This window comes from Micropterus dolomieu, linkage group LG09, assembly GCF_021292245.1.
Source record: "Micropterus dolomieu isolate WLL.071019.BEF.003 ecotype Adirondacks linkage group LG09, ASM2129224v1, whole genome shotgun sequence".
NCBI lineage: Eukaryota > Metazoa > Chordata > Actinopteri > Centrarchiformes > Centrarchidae > Micropterus > Micropterus dolomieu.
Genome location: NC_060158.1, coordinates 21,020,908 through 21,037,669, shown reverse-complemented (window position 1 = coordinate 21,037,669; position 16,762 = coordinate 21,020,908). Strand labels below are relative to the sequence as shown.

The 16,762-nt window shown below is 40.8% G+C and overlaps 1 protein-coding gene across 5 annotated transcripts in view; it reads right to left on the bottom strand.

Annotated features, from left to right (window-relative positions):
* col16a1 (collagen, type XVI, alpha 1) overlaps positions 1-16,762 on the bottom strand; it is a 142,609-nt gene that overhangs the window by 28,884 nt on the left and 96,963 nt on the right. For 4 of the 5 annotated variants that reach the window (XM_046057865.1, XM_046057866.1, XM_046057864.1 and 1 more), the window contains 14 exons: positions 16,374-16,497; positions 13,960-14,241; positions 13,129-13,209; positions 9,834-9,902; positions 6,282-6,314; positions 3,260-3,295; positions 3,093-3,143; positions 2,809-2,841; positions 2,619-2,663; positions 2,117-2,155; positions 1,920-1,982; positions 906-950; positions 707-802; positions 410-448 (listed from right to left, as the gene is read on the bottom strand). In XM_046057865.1, coding sequence (XP_045913821.1) covers positions 410-448; positions 707-802; positions 906-950; positions 1,920-1,982; positions 2,117-2,155; positions 2,619-2,663; positions 2,809-2,841; positions 3,093-3,143; positions 3,260-3,295; positions 6,282-6,314; positions 9,834-9,902; positions 13,129-13,209; positions 13,960-14,241; positions 16,374-16,497 — 1,036 coding nt within the window. The remainder of the gene's footprint in view (positions 1-409; positions 449-706; positions 803-905; positions 951-1,919; positions 1,983-2,116; positions 2,156-2,618; positions 2,664-2,808; positions 2,842-3,092; positions 3,144-3,259; positions 3,296-6,281; positions 6,315-9,833; positions 9,903-13,128; positions 13,210-13,959; positions 14,242-16,373; positions 16,498-16,762) is intronic. The other variant, XM_046057867.1, reaches the window with a different exon arrangement.

Genomic DNA, 16,762 nt, shown 5'->3' with positions numbered 1-16,762 from the left:
TATTATTATTTTTTTTTAGCTATTCAACTGTTTATACGCTACCAGCTAACTATTTCAACTGTTAATTAATTACTTCTAGCTATTTAAAATGTTAAATCCTTACTTCTGGCTGGTTATTTCAACTACCTATCCATTACCACTTACTTAACTAACTATTTTAACTTATCTGCTATGCTCTTCTCTGCTGTTAGTTTACTGTAGCCTGCATTTACTGAAGATTAGCATCACTCCAGTTTTCTCCTTAACACATATGTGAATATATTATTTAAAATTTTATCTTAATTGTATTCCACATACCCCCTGGCAATTGCGGCCCTTAGGTGCCTCTGGTTGTCAGTAGTCTTGATCACTTATCACTTCGCATATCATGGGGTCATACAATATCATTTGTACCAAAGGGTTAACCTACCTTGTCTCCTTTTGCACCACCCGGTTCACCCGGAGGGCCCTGATAGGAAAAAATGTGCATAAATCTTTTCAAATGATTTTCTTAAGACACTTCTAAGCTTCTATCAAGGGCAATGAATGCTGCACCAAAAGAAGGAGTCCTGCCAATTCCTCCCCTGCACTTCTGAGAGCAACGTCTAATTTCTTTAAGATGAGTGTAAGGACATTAAGATAATCAGGGAAATGAAACCTTCCGAGAAGTGCATATAGGCTTATTTTTTTCCTTTAGAGTTCTCTAATTAAAAAAAAACACACTTACTGGTGGGCCGGGCTTTCCGACTCCTGGTGGGCCTGGATGTCCGGGCTTCCCTGGCTCCCCGGCCAACCCTTCAGGGCCCACCAAACCTGGGGCACCCTGGGAAAACAATTTCAACGAAGCTCTATAAAATCTAAACTGAACTGAATGTATGTGACAGATAGATTGATGGTAGAAACTCCCAGACTTAATGCAGACAGACCTTCTGTCCCTTCGGGCCGACTACACAGATGGACCCTGCTCGACCCTGGGAAATGGTGACAGACAGAGAGGGAAGTGACAACATCAGTACAGGTCAGTGGCATCATCAGTGTCAGCCCAGAATAATCAAACAAGCGCTACAGAAATCTATCTCCAAAACGTCTTCATGAATAGTTAAAGACACTTGTTGATTTCCCTCATTTATTTGACATTTTACAATTGGAAATAGAAAGAGGCAGAATTGTAGAGTCTGTAAGATGTATTATCTTCAGTAGTGCATATGCAATATTTTCTGCCTGCCTGATTCAAGTCACATCAACAGGCACATTCATATTCACAATGTCAGATGGATGGGAGGCTTAAGAAAATCTATCCCCCACCAAATCCATCTGTCCACGACAAGCACTTAGCCTGGTGAACAACTAAATATGAGTGTGTCTGATGTCAAAAACCAGGGGAATATCTCAGAGCACACACACGTTGTAATTTGTTCCTCAAAACTTTTCATGCGTCTACAGGATCACCGTGCTGAACAGGGAAGATTATAAGGTTTAAATCTTCCTGAATAGGCGCCTGCCTGTGTGAGAGACGAACAGAACAGTCAATGAGGCAGCATTGATTGTGCAAGCTTTGTTGCTCTAGCCTAATCTAACAGGCATTAACAGGCAGACTTAACGCCATGGGAGAGAGAAGGGGGGAGAACAGATTTCAATGGGAGCCTAAGCTTAAAGAGTAATACCATATAAGTTTCCTGAATATCCACTCATAGCCTGATAAAAGTGGCTGCGTAAGTGGATGTGTGTGTGTGTGTGTGTGTGTGTGTGTGTGTGTGTGTGTGTGTGTGTGTGTGTGTGTGTATTAGTGTAGGTGTATAAGTGTGTTTGTGAGTACATGTTCAATTTAGCATTTGTGGTATTGAAAATATATAATTCAGGCTAACTGTTAGACTTAACCTCAAATCAAATAAATTTTTTATAGAGAATATTCTTAGTATAGAGAAAATAGAAACACCTACGTCCTTCCCCGGAGTGCCTGTGAGACCCTGTACACCGATCTCTCCCTTTTGACCTTTTTCTCCCTAGGCAGAGCCAGAGAAAAAAAAGGCGACATGCGAGAGAGAGAAGAGAAAATTAAAAAAGGTGTTTTATTAATTACATGATCATTAAAAGGCCATATCTTTATTCATCACTGAAAGTTTCATAAACCTTTCACCTTGTACCCAGCTGCTTCGCCCCAGTTGGCAGGCAGTGCCTGTGGAGAGAAGTAATGGAGACAAGGTCCAGATCAATGACCTGGCTCTAAGGAGACATCACACACAAATCACTGGAGCATAGCAAACAACACAGTCAGTAACCCTTATGGACTACCAGGAGGACCCATATGCTCCAATCACACACACACACACACACACACATCTACACTTACACAACCTGAGAAACAATCCATATTATGCATGCTTTGATCTGAGATTTCTATATCAGATGCATATATGAATCAGATGCATAAAACTGACACATATGCACACAATGACTCACTGGTAAAAAAAAAAAAACATACAAAGCACACAGTCATTCCTACTGTATAATTAATGTTGGAACTGGATGCCTGGAAATTAGGTTTTGAATAAAGATCCAACTGCATAGCTGAAGGGTTAGTGGGGTTGGGAGGCAGTGGGATGTGGTGCTGTAACCTGTAGCAGGAGATTGGCACTCACCGGCTCGCCTTTCTCTCCCTTCTGGCCCTTGGATCCCTCTGTGCACTGAGGTTAGAGACACTTGGTTGGCATGTATTATCACAGACCAATTTTTGGCCAGATTTCAGGTTCATACTGTGCTGCATGCCAAATAACGAGACAATGCTTTTCTGCAAAAACCAGGCAGAGACGCAATGGAAAAGTTACTTACTGGACCTGAATGGGAGCCAGAACAGCCGTCACCCTAAGATGGAGAGAGGCAGGAGAGGAGAATGATTGCTTGTGGGCGAGGAATACAATCAGTGAGCACTGAAGAATGCATATCAGCTAGGTGGTGGATTGGTCCATAGCCAGTATATTATTATACTGCAACAGCATCAAAGTGTGTGTGTTTATGAGTGTGTCGGTATCATTGTGCTAGGCATGTCAGGGCACATGTGATGAAATCACACATTCCGCTGATATTAGTCTTATGTACATGTCTTTCACACTCACCCGGTCGCCTTTTTCCCCTTTCAACCCAGCAAGTCCACCAAGATTTATTACCTGCAACACACACACACACACACACACACACACACACACACACAGTGTCACCCAAATATTATACCTTTGACGAGTTCTAATGGAAAGAAGTGAAAGTAAAGATCAGTGATCCTTACATTTTCTTCCCTATTCAGGAGTAAACAACCAGCACACTACAGGCACAGAGAGAGAATTATCATTATACTTGAATTAATATCATTGAACAAGTTGTGTGTCTGCGCAACTGGAAATAAATGGGTTGTAGTTTCTGTAGTCACCAGGTGGTGGCACTGTTACACAAAACTAAACTGTGCTGAACCCCTGTGCTGCTACAGTATGCAGTTAAAAAGGATGAGTGGTGGGCAAGTGGGCACACACACCTTCCACAGGGGTGGGGTGGGGGGGAGATCAATAGGAATGTCTGATTCCCACAGCACAGGAGTCAGCACACCAGCTGCTCCTCACAGGAGGCCACTCACACACGCACTTACACGCACCAAATAGGGAGAACCGTTATAAATAACTGAAGCATTTTTAGCAGAAGCGGGTGATTAAAGCCAAATCCCCCACCCGGTGTTTATGGGAGTCTTGCTTTCACACACCAGAGCTTGCTGAAACGACGACTGGTAACAGCACGGAGACAATGTGTCATTCAATGTGTAATTCTCCCTCTTCTCTTTGCTCCCTATTACGAGTTAGAAATCTATCAATGGCTGGCTCGACCAGCTGCAATGACGAGCCACTCTTTCCGAGCTCTTGTCTGTCATATAGTTCTACTTAAAACCTCAGTGGCTTTTGCCTTTGTATTGTTTATTCTCTAAATTCAGCTTTGAAATGGAAAAGTCAGATGGCTGGAAACAAAAAAAGCAACATGAGAATCTCTGAACAGTTCTTTCCCTCCTACCTGTATATGAACTGTAGTTCGTATTTATATTAACCCAATGTTTGTCCCATAAGCACAGGAGCATCCAAGCTGTGTGTCTTCCTCTGTCTTTCTCTCTCCCTATTTTCTCCTCCTTGCCCTCTCCTTTTCACTCAGGCTGGATCCTCGGCCTTCCTGCGACCTCCCTCTCTCCCCTGTCGGTGCCTCATTCCAGATGTTTTCAATCTGGATCTTCATCCTCCAGGAGAATTAGCCTCTCATCCGGTCTCTCCCTCTCACTATCTCCCTCCCTTGTGTGCATGTTGTCCTTGTCTCTCTCTCCCTCTGTGTGTTTCTTTTCCTCCTCTTACCTGTGTGAATGGTGTGCTTAGAGCTTTGCCTCTTGTGAATCTCAGTAGTCTTTCTAGATCTCCATGGTGGAGAGGAGGTGGTGTGCCTCACTTAATTTGACTGTTAGGCTTAGTATTTAGTAGTAGCATACTACTACCATGCTATGTTTTTCACAGTAAACATGCTATTGTGCAATCCTAATTTATCTCTTTATGTATATTACATCCCTTCACTACATAAACACACTTGTTGGCAGTACAATTCATTGACTAGAGAATGAAACATCCCAATACAAAGGTTCATTCTAAGGAATTTTAAATACTGTTAAATACCATTTAATATTAGTATAATTTTTTGGCCACTTGAGAAAAGAGGACACCTGACCTGATAAATTCATTACTAACTCCTAGTTCTTTAGCTGCTAAATGCTCTATTATGTTGTCTAGTCACTAAAATGCTCTGTAGAAAACTTCTACAACAATAACTTTCTGAATGTTCGGCACTATAATCCCTTTCACATTACACAAAGTCATTTTATTCATTGGTCATCTATAAATATTAATTTTTGCAGCTTTTCAGTTTTTACAATTGGCTTCCCAGTACAAAGTTTCAAATTTCGTATCCTAGATAGTAGAGTCTTATAAAAGTATTTAACATCCAAATAAATAGGCTCAGTTTTTGACATCTAACATCCCAATACACAGGCTCTCGTTCTACATTATGCATGCCTACACCTATTGTCTCTCTAGCTGCCAGGCATTGACAGAACAAGGGCAAGAGCCAGCACACACCAATGAAATTCTAACAGCAGTATAAACATAAATTAGTTACTGCCTGGGTTGTAACAATCTTAACAATACGTAAAACTGATTATATTTGGGTTTATGTGCAAGAGAAACTTTCTTATTTATTCTGAAGCATAATCTAATTGCAAAGAAAGGAAGTACATGCTGGGATTTCAGTGCTGGAATAGCCCTTTGTGTTAATACATTTCTGTTGATTGGTGGAGCTGAGCCTTTGGACTCCAAGAAATAGCGAGAACAAGCTATAGAGGAATAGCTGAAACTGCATGACATGAACACTCAAAATTGGACCATTCATTATAATAATCATATTAATACATACATAGGCCTTCTTGGCATATTTGCTGGTATTTGTGTCACAGTTAATAATATCAGGTTGTATTATCAATGGATTCCTATAGGCACTATGCCCATTTTTACCCTGAAGAAAATGTAATTTTACCAAAATTAAATTCACAAAGCAAAGAAAAAGTGTTTCTTTGTGTGTGCCCCCAGTGGCAGGGCAAGCTTCATGCTCCAACCCAGGTAATAACCTACATTGGGGAAGTCAGGGGAGGCGACCAGCTGCATTAGTAAACACACACACACAAGCAACATAATGAAGCGTCTGGAGTTTTGTATTCTATTTGTGAAAAGAACATACCTATTGTAGGTGAGTGTCTCGAGTGAGATTCAGCGCATAATGAGGTGTATATCAGTCCTCGGTCACTCAGCAAGCTGGGTATGTGTGAGGGAGGGAGGCGAGGAAATACAGATAGACTATTTACCCCATGCACATCACACAACATAAAGGTGCACACACACACACACACACATATGGCCTGCATATTCTCTTCCTATTTGAATTACAGCAGTACATACATGTTGGAGGTCTATTCATCCATCTATATGCTTGCTAATTCTGGACCCTATTTCAGGACATATTGGGCTAGAGGAAGGGTACATATTGGACTGGTTGCCAGTCCATTCATGCTGGAGATTTCTCCAATTCACCTAACCTGCATGCCTTTGGACCATGGGAGGAAACCAAAGCACACATGGTGTCACTGTGCCAAACTATGGGATCAGCCACTGTGCCATCAAATTTCTGTAGAAATTTTGTACTGTTAAATTAAATGAGTGTATGTGAATTGTGAGGCTTACTTTCTCTGCCACATCCTTGGATGCAAAAATATCCTGTTGGTAGAAAGAAAGAAAAGATGATAAAGACAGAAAGAACGATAGATAACGTCAGGCTTTTTTGTCTTTCACATATCTGAATATGAGTCAATTTTACTACAATTTTTGGCTCCACATAGGTCCACAATTGGTTTCTGTCTATGTTTAGACACTAATGCTGTCAGTTTCGTGACCAAAACTGGCTCATATAATATTCAGACTGAATCCAATAGCTTTGAAGGCCATTCACAGAAATATTATTTAGTCTAGTTATCTCTATTTTGGTAGCACTGTAACCTACTTCTTGATTCAGCCCTACTTCTTGCTCAAATTGTATCAAGAAAATAAATCATATTTACAAAATTCTTCTCACACCTTTGAACATTTAGTTTGTATTCCCAGTCACTGGCAGCTCTGCTGTAGTTCATAGTAACTGGCGCTATTGAAGATGTTCCCAAGAATGGCAGCAATTGCATTTGAAAGTCTCCATAATATCAACATCAAATGGCATCTTTGGTATAGGGAAGCTGTTGTTTTCCTGTTGCATGTTCAGTGCATCTCTTTAAACATTGTTGCCATTACAATTCATTGCATCAGATACTAGACAAAGAAAGTATAAATAATAGCCATCCCAGTTTCACACATGGGTCATTAACAGTTATTCTTTATTCTGAGTGAAAAAGGAGATGAAAGAGGATGAGGAGAGAGAGCAAGAGAAGTACTGTACCTCATGAGCCCAGGGGCAAATAAAAACATGGACCCTGCTATGCACAGAGTTACAAATCCGACAAAAAAGTCAACAACAAGAAACCAGGACGTCGGACTGCAAAGCCGAACGGAAGCAATTTGTTCAAGGCAGCAAGTTAGAAGGATAGAAATAAGGAAGAGTTTCAGCATAGGGAAGAAGGGAGAAGATATTTTACAGCTGGTTTTAGACTAGTGGAAGCACCCTGAGACCGGGGGAAACAAGACACAAAGAAGCCTTTGGGTCGTCTGAGGACTGGATGACCTTTCAGCTGGGAGCTGGGTTGAAAGCAAGGAAAATTAGATTTACGGTGGTGGAAGATAAGGAACAGTGTGGGTGAGATTTGTCATACCTCAGGAAGACAGTAACTGCTGTGACCCAAACACAGACACAAGCAATGATGTACACCTCTGCACCAAACCTGATTCGACTAGTAGCTGCAAAAACTTTCACTAGATCACTAGAAGATGTGCTTTGTTACTGTATGTCAGATAGGCCTAAGTAAATAATTCCCATAATCCTCACTGACTGAAGGATAGAATAATTCAATTTGATGGAATGGTGCAAATATAAAAAAACATATCTTGGTTGAGCATTGGTTTAGATATTTAACTTAGAGTTGGAACAAACTGTCACAGAGCATGTATTTAGTATCTGATAGTGCAGAATAAGTAGTTGGGCAAAATACACTCATTTGATTTATTGCCGAGCATTTGATTAAAAGATTGATTCGCAATGATCGCAGATATAGCCATTTTACTGAATCAACAAGTTAGCTAAGCTAACAACAAGTCTGGCTCTGTCCAAAGGTAACAATGTCATGCTACCAGCACCTCTTAAGTTGTCTAATTAACATGTTATACCTCATCTGAGTAATTGCAAGGAAATCAGTGAAGACTTCAGGAAGTTACTGCGTCCAGCCAAGAAATAGGCCAATCATGACCCCCTCTAAACCCTACCCTGTCGTTACACTTTGGTTTTTGTACGGATTAAACAAAAGAAAAATGAAGTAAGCTTTACAGGTGTTGGTAGGTGGATTTTGTTACCTTCGGACAGAGCCAGCTGTTTCCCACTGTTTCCAGTCGAAGCTAAACTGACTGGCAGTAGCTTCATATGTAGCGTACAGAAAAAAGAGTGGTATCAATCTTCTAACGTACCTCTCAACTCGAGCCTCTAGCCTTAAGCACAGATAAGGAGCGGGCTACAGATGTCTGGTAAGCTTGCTTCTTTCTAATTCCACACCTCCACAACAGCCCCAACCAACGCTGCCTCAAGGGACATCACTTGTAGCCCCAAAAGTCATACTACTACGTTTTTCACACCTTCAGTAGTGCTCCCAAGGCCTGTAAACAGACTTTCATGTGTAAATCGGTGGAGTTCCCCTTTAAGGTTACTACACAGAAACATTATTTAACTAATAGTTACCCCCAGTTGACCCCTGTGCTCACTATATATCAATAATGTACTCTTTCCACATACAGAACAGATGTGATCGTGTGTACACTCAAAGAGGCTTAGTTTAATGGAAGCAGTGCTATGGCTCAGTAACATCTGGCCTGCACACTGGTATCTTGGATTCATTGTTCATTTCCTGTGCGCAACGCTAACATACTGATAAAAATAGAAACTACAGCATGTATATGCATGTGCGTGTGTGGTTGTGAAACAGAGCAAAAGACAAAGGAGACAGAATAGATATAAAACGGGAAATGAGGACAGAAATGTGTCTGCCCTGCACTGATGGCAGTTATGCATGACTGATGACACAGTAAGGAGATGGTGGAAATATTACTAGACTAGACTTACAATATTGTAGACTATATAAGGCTAAACATCACACGACACATACTGAAGCAGGCAGTCTGCAACAACTGATAGCAGAGGAGAGTGAAAGAAAGTACCACAGGTGAGAGAGAGAGAGAAAGAAAGAAAGAAAGAAAGAAAAAACACAGAGAGCAATGGCACGCCTGAGTTATTGCAACTGTGTCTGGCTTGAACCATCTATGGGATTGATTACTGTGTCCTGAAGTCTGCCAGAGCTCTAAGTTAACACCAGCACTCCACAAGACAAACACCAGGCCCTAATGAATAGATAATTGGATATAGATCCCATTAATATGAATGATGAAACAAGCAGGTGTGGAAACAAAAATAAATTGCCTTTACGTTATACTGGACGAACTTCATGTATCACGCAGCATTGAAGCGACCATAAAGAACACCATGGAAATGTGCAGAAAAAACTACTCCCATGTGTTGCATAAGGCTCTTATTTGTCGTGCATTTGACACTGCCAGCGGATACTTTGAACAATTGCTAACAGCAGACTTAACTGAACTGAAGTCATATAAAACTCAGACTACAGCAGAGTAGAAAACATGTTTTCCACATTAGAGTTTCAAGGGAAAACAACTACGCCATTTGGTATATCTAGTACTTGCCAGCAGGAGCATTTAAGACAACTCAAACTGTTTTAAGAACAAAGCTGTTTGATGCCAAGTGCTTGTCAGTTGTCTGTATGTGTTCTGTCTGTGTCTGATGGGAACCATGTGTTGTGATAAGTCATGATGGAAGTGACAGTTTGTGGATGATTCTATAACATTTCCCCTCAATTCGTTACTGATTTTTACAATGCTCCAAAGCACAAGACGTGCATTTTCAGTGCATTTTTGTGTATATGTTTATGTATTTGTGTGTGATCACGTGTTTTGAATTGTTTTGGGGGGGGGTTATTGACTATAAGAATGCAGTTCTCTTTGTGCATTTGTTGGTGGGTGAAGGCTTTGACTTACCTGGTTGAAAGTGTTTTCCAACAGGTCATTCTCAGCAGCACGACGGCTTTTGGAAGCCTCTGGTGGGCACTGCAAACATACAATAGACACATAGCCTAATGGGTAAAAGAACACTTTCTTACTCTAGGCAGGATGTAACACATAAAAGATCCCCTGCATTTTGTGCCTCATGTTGCTCATTTGAGATAACAACATTTCAGAAGTAAAATATTTAGTGATTTGGAATTACAAGTTTTACTGTACTTGTTGTATATACAGTATAATATAATGTATTAATTAATATAAGTCTTCATTTATTAACTTTTCTTCTTCTCTTCTTGAAATGCTAACATCAACATGCTAACATGTTCACAATGACAATGCTAGCATGCAGGTGTTTAACAGGTATACCATGTCAGCATGCTAACATTTGCTAATTAGCATGAACAAAGTAGTGGACCAACAGACGGACTGACATTGCCATCCCCTGAGCCATGCCACTAACATAGCTAAAAATAGTACTCTTCCAGAACTGAATCATATTCATAATTATGACATCTTCATTAATAGCATGTTGAATAGCACCAGATAATCTGTTACACTGTGAAATGTGACGTAATATGTACTGAAGCAGTCAAACCCCAATGTCAAAGATATTGACAACTAGCAGTTCTATCTCTTTCCTTTGTGTTTCAAGGAGCTGCAGCCTTCGTAGGTGTGTGAACATACGGGTGAGTGTCTACACATGCTCCTCCACCTCTTAATTTAAAATTCAAATGAAGCATGGAGGGAGCCCTGCAGCACACATGCCTTGAGCAAAGAAGGTTTCCTTCTTCCTACCCCCTGTTGAATGTTAACAGCATTCAGTCCTCCTTACATAGGACTCTACAGTGTGTCTGTGGGAACTTCCCTATTTGTATCACTCTCATAAATTTGGTGATGAAAAAGACACATACCCAGCACACCCAGACACATAAGCACAGACACCCAGGAGAATTCTGACAAAAACTTGGCTGAGCGTGAAAATACCTTCAGCTTAAAAATAAACCCAAGAACTGGCCGTTTGCAATTCTTCCCATAACTGAACAATCACTTGCTTTGTTTTTGCCTGTCTGACAGAAACATACTGTTGTATTTGGGTCCAATGAATCTGTTTTCTATTTGATAAGGCGTTTGTCTGAAGCCTGTGAACAGTAACTGCACAAAAATAGCGATCAAGGGAAGAGGTAGGCAGACAAGAGAAAAAGAGAGCAATATCAAGAAAAAGCAATAGTGTAGAAAACGGTATTTCTGAAGCTGCAAGAGAGAAAGCGATACTTTCAATTGGGCTTTTAGTCACACTTTAGGAGTACAAACCATACTGGTGAACCGCAGATGATGTGACATAATTGCACAAAATGGAATTACCCTAAGCCCTATTCAATTTGTATACTTAATACCCTATGTTAAACAGTGCCTCTGAATAATATTTTGTTAACAAACATAATAAGACAGGCCTTTTCATATTTGTGGAAGCCTAAGTAATCAACTTAGGACTCAAGGTGCGGGACTCGTGAACAACGTTTATTTTTAGGAAACATCTGATGAGTGCAAAGTTATTCCCTCCCTGTGTTACCTATAACCTACCTATGTAATACATACTACGGATCTACTGCGTGCAGCCACACATGGCCTTTTAGTCACACAACAAAGACTGGCAGCTGCTGTGCCATTCATCATAAACTTTGACTTTAAAACTTCATACAACAAGACCCAAACAAAGAAGCGCTGAATGCAAAATAGGTTAGTAACCTGAGGCTAGTCAACAAGTTTAGCTCAGCATTGACCATCTAATGTTAGCTTACTTCTTGCTTTAGCTACGACCTACGGGAGGTTAACTCCAACTGTGTTATGAAAATATGAATGAGCGTTTGTTTGCTTGCCAAACTTGTGTTGGTAGATTAACGTAATAATTTACATCCCAATGGCTGCTATCACGTTAATTATTAAGGGTGGCTGCAAACAGGCTACAGTTTTTATTGTTGATCATATAACGTTAGAGTTTAATTTAATTAGGCTATAAAGTTACACTGGTTTAAGAGTCTGGGGGTGTGATAACTTACAGTAGTTTATAAGCTGTGATTAGTTGTAGAGGCATTGTCCATTAGGCTACATGGTTGTGCTCTGTAAGTGAAAAACAGGCTACAGGCTTATTGTTGTAGTTTTATTTAGTTAACGTTACACTGGGTTTGAGAGCCTGCGGTTGGTGTTGATTTACAGTAGTTAATAAGCTGTCAATAATTGCATTGCACTCTAAATGGTTTTGCTCTGTAAATGAAAAAACAGGTTACAGTTACAGAATCCCTTATAGCGAAGCAGTTTTATAAGCAGCCTGGTTTGAACGCAGCATGTGATAGAACACAACCACGAGAAACTTGAGACTTGACTTGGACTCAAAGACTTGTGAGCATCTCTGGACAGAGTGTTGAAGCTGTTGCACAAAAAACTTTCTGCAAATAGCAGTGACTTTTATTTTGAAGAAGCTGCCAAATGTGTTGAGTTCCAATCATGGGGGGTCAGTTTAGATTAGGTTTTTAGCACAGGTAAGAGGTTGCTCCAAATTGCACCAAACACAGTTTTTTTCAGTGGATCAGTTGAAGAGTGGGAGGTGCCTATTGACTGAAATTAACCCTGAAAAAGATACAATTTTAAAGTCACAGCAAAGCTTTTTCCCATGATGATGTTGCTCCACACTCATACCTGACCTTAGCCCCATGAGGAGACTGGGTGAGACCAATCATTTGCGGTGGCAAGAGGGACAACTGGGTAAAATAGATGTGCTTTGAGTTGGCATAAGAGGTGCAGCGCCACTGAAAAATCTTGGCAGGCAACTGGCGGAGAATCCTGGAAGTTACAGCTCCCAGCTAAGAAATATTCCACTGTCAAACGCTGAATTGTTGTTTTTACACTTTGGTTTTTTTGTATGAGATATAACGTGTTAATTAGTGCTGTTTAGTGCCGCTGGCAGGCAGAATGTGTTATCTTCATACAGAGCCAGGCTAGCTGTTTCACCTGTTTCCAGTTGCAGTGTTAAGCTAAGTTAATGTAGCTTCATATTTACTGTACAGAGTGGTATCTATCTTCTCAGCTAACTCTCTGCCAGAAAAGTAAATAAAAATATTTCCCAAAAAGGTGAGCCTTTTCTTTATATCCCAGGTTTACCATTATTTGCATTCTATAATATGACACTGTTAAGCATTCACCATAGAGCAGTTGTGAATAGTCTCTGCTCCACACAGATTCATTGTAATCAACATTTGAGGGTTGCCAGTCTCACCCTTGCCCCAGGTATATCACAGCAGGCCTCCTGAATGGCGAGGGAGGGGTCACAATACAGCATCACTTGCTGAATGTCCATCTAAGAAAGAGAGGGGGAGAAAGACATTTATATATTTAACATGCAGATCTCGTTTTAATAATGTAAATAAAGTTTGTCAGGAGGTTTACATGTGCGTGTGTGTGCATGTATAACCACTCCATACCTGCACTAACAAAACACCCTGCCTGCTTTCTAACTCGGCCAGTTAATTGATCATCAAACTAAGTGCCCAGATTAGTGGATCTATTCAGTGTTAATAGTCCGGGCTCACTGCATTCCTATTCTCCCAGGTATTCTGCACGCTTTTATAATCAGGACTGAATGAGAAGAGAACATACACACAAATATAGATGTACAGATACACAAGAATTTCAGTGCAAAAGCCTTTATGGGAGATTGGTCCACTATTTCACTCTGTCCTTCCTGCTGGAAACATGGCTCTATAGGCGGGTCTAGAAAAGGCCTGGTATGTGCCAAGGGTTTACTAAATTACATTATGTAAGCACTACCATGCCATTCCCTATGGTATAGATCCCAATAATGGACACTGGTTTGTTCAAAACACTTCTGAAACAGACAAGTAAGTTTGTTCTTCATACAGAGAGAGTCTAAAGGTCACCACACATTCATATAGTAAGTTTAGATGACATTTACATTGCAAAGCTAAGACTTAATAAAAAGCTCTTCATCCAACATAGGGCAGTCAGACGCTGCATGTTTAATCAAAAGCTTCAACAAATTCTCCTCTCATTTCAGTATTTCATTTCCCAGTTCTCCATAAAATGGTACCTGCACAGGTCCAGCATCCAAAGCTCGAATGCCCAGCAGAGTGTGTCCGTCAGTGGGAACAACACCATGGGGCTCCAGGGGTTTGGTCTCAATGGAGTTGCAGTCCACGTGGAGAGAGGCGGCTCCGTGTTGCACGCTGAAGGCCACCTTGTGCCAGCGCAAGTCCAACAGGGCTTCCACCCCCTCCCCGTTGAAAACGCAGCTCACCAGGTCTGCTACGGGGTCTACCCCCCTGGCACGCAGGGACAGGCTGGCATCGGGGCCATTGAGGTCTACAGAGAGCTGAGAGTGTTGGTGGGGGAGAAGTCAGGGTTAGGGGAGAGAGAGGAGAAGAGGGGAAGAAGAGAGGGTTGGGAGAAGAGTGATATATGAATATACACAAGTGCTAATTAAAAACATAATACCGTAAAACTTTTATTTGCTAAAATAACTGAATTGACCCTGCTTACATTTGGGATACTTCATTAATTTGATCTAGCTCTGACAAACAGCTTATGCACTTTTATTTTGTAGGTAGCAACGCAACGAAAACAACAACACGGTACAGGATGAGAAAAGAGTGGCAGAAGTTAGCAGACAGAGAGCAATGGACTTCACATGACAGGATTCACAACTTGGATTCATTTTTATGAAAAGCTGTTTCGATTCTTTTGATTGGTGGACCCTTACAGACTAAAGGAGTACTAATCAAGGAATGGACACATTCGGACTTAATGAGCGCTTCAAAGGTAATGAGAGTCTGCACTTTTTTTTCCTTTTTATCTCTTGTACCATGCCGGTTACACTGGTAAATCTATAAGAATTAGACTTCGGGGCTTGATTGAATTGTGGCGAATCTAACCGATCTAACGTGTAGCATGTTCATATTGATAATACGTAAACATTATTTATATTAACGATTTAAGCAGCTTAGAAGCAGCTAAAGCAAGCGACCCAGCAGGGTTTAAGAGATTTTATCCAAAGAACAATATAAAAACCAGACCGGGCATTTAATTAAGACCTCTGTTTATTTGTCAAAATGTATTCCCACACCAAGCCAGTAAACGGGGTAGGTGGCTATTTGGGACTCAGCTATTAATTGAAGTTTTATGGTATGTTCAATATTCCAATGCAGAAAAAATGTCCTGCATCTCAAGCTGTCTGACTGGCAATGGCTAGGGCTGTCACGATAACCGTAATATTGAAATACTGCGCTATTGCAGCCAACCACAGAGGATGGCAAGCAACCGCAACAACTGCTATGTTCATACCTCATTTTACACTTCAATGCATTTTAAAGAAATATATCAGTGCTTCAAATTTGACAAGCATTATAAAGGCTTCAAGCACAAGGATGTACAGCCATGGGCTGTCTGTCACCCAACTTCAAACTTGGAACCTGTACATTTTGCTATGTTTTATGTTGTTTTACTGTTTATTTTGTTGTTGTTTGTTGTTGCTTTGTGTGGACCCTTAGCATAGTTGTTACTTGTGAAGGAAGCCCATTCTGCTCCACACCAGTGTGTGTATGAATGTGTGTGCATTGCTGCTGTGTGTAAATTTACTTGATAAATATGGCCCGAAGGTAACGATATACAGTAGCTAAGTTTGAAAAAGACATGGTCATAAAGCTGTAGTTATTGGCTCGTTGGGTAATGAGGTGAGATCCACATTTAATATGTATTCTTGCACCAAATCACTTAATTAATCCTAAATTAAGTAATTTGCAAAAACAAAACAAAAATGGCAGTAATACCACACTGTTGAGCCACAATAAATCACCGCAGGGGAAGTTACTTCACCGCGACAGCCCTAGCAATGGATTCAACAAAGAGTAATGTGTACACGCTACTACTACCTAACAGAGCTGTACAACACAGTAGCAGAGAAGAGGTAAAGGGGAAGACTTATTAATTACACACGCATGCACTATAGCCAATCAATCACTCCTAATGAGGCGACTTGGCCTCCATCCATCATATACATTGAGTATTTAAATCTGGTCTCAGACTCCTAGTGATTATGGGGACTCTGAGGGACTCCAGTGCTTCATCATTGAACGCACATGAATTACAAAGAAGGTAAATGAAAGAGGAGAGCAGAAGATGACTGAGAGACAGGGAGCAAGAGAGACAGGCAGCGGAAGAAGAATAAGAGAGGACAAAAGATGCGTGGAATAAAAGGGGGAAAGAATTGAAAATATGTCACGACAGAGAATCAATCGAAGGGGAAAGTGGGAAAGTGGATGACTACGCAAAAGAGGGATGAGAGACAAGAAGAATGACAAGACAGAAGGTGCGATGAATAAAAGGTAAGAGATAGAGGAAGAGAGAGAAAGGGGAAGGAGAGAATGAGGCAGGGAAGGATAGTGACAGCAGGAAAGACAGGCAGCAAGGCGTGAGGCGGGCAATGGGGAAACAGAGAGTGAACTGCACCTGCGGGTAGCCCTGCTGATCAGATATCTGGAAGAGGTAGATGGTGTCTCTCAGGGCAGCCTTCTTCAATGCCAGGGTGAAGATCAGGGTGAACTCCTCAGGCAGGCCATGAGGAAACACCTGACTGGATCACAGAAGTTCAAAAGGGTCAGGGACACGCATATTCCTTTCTTCTGGTTACAGATACAAGACATATGAAAGTAGCCTGCTTGCTTCTATCATAGCAGTTCTAAATAAAATACCTTGTTGAGCGTTGTAGATCAATAATGGTGGCCGTGTTCATTGAAAAATGTATTCAATTACTCATAACATATTACTCATTGAAAACATAATCACATTATTTTACAAATAAAGTAACTAGTTTCATTATTTTAATTTCATTACTCAGC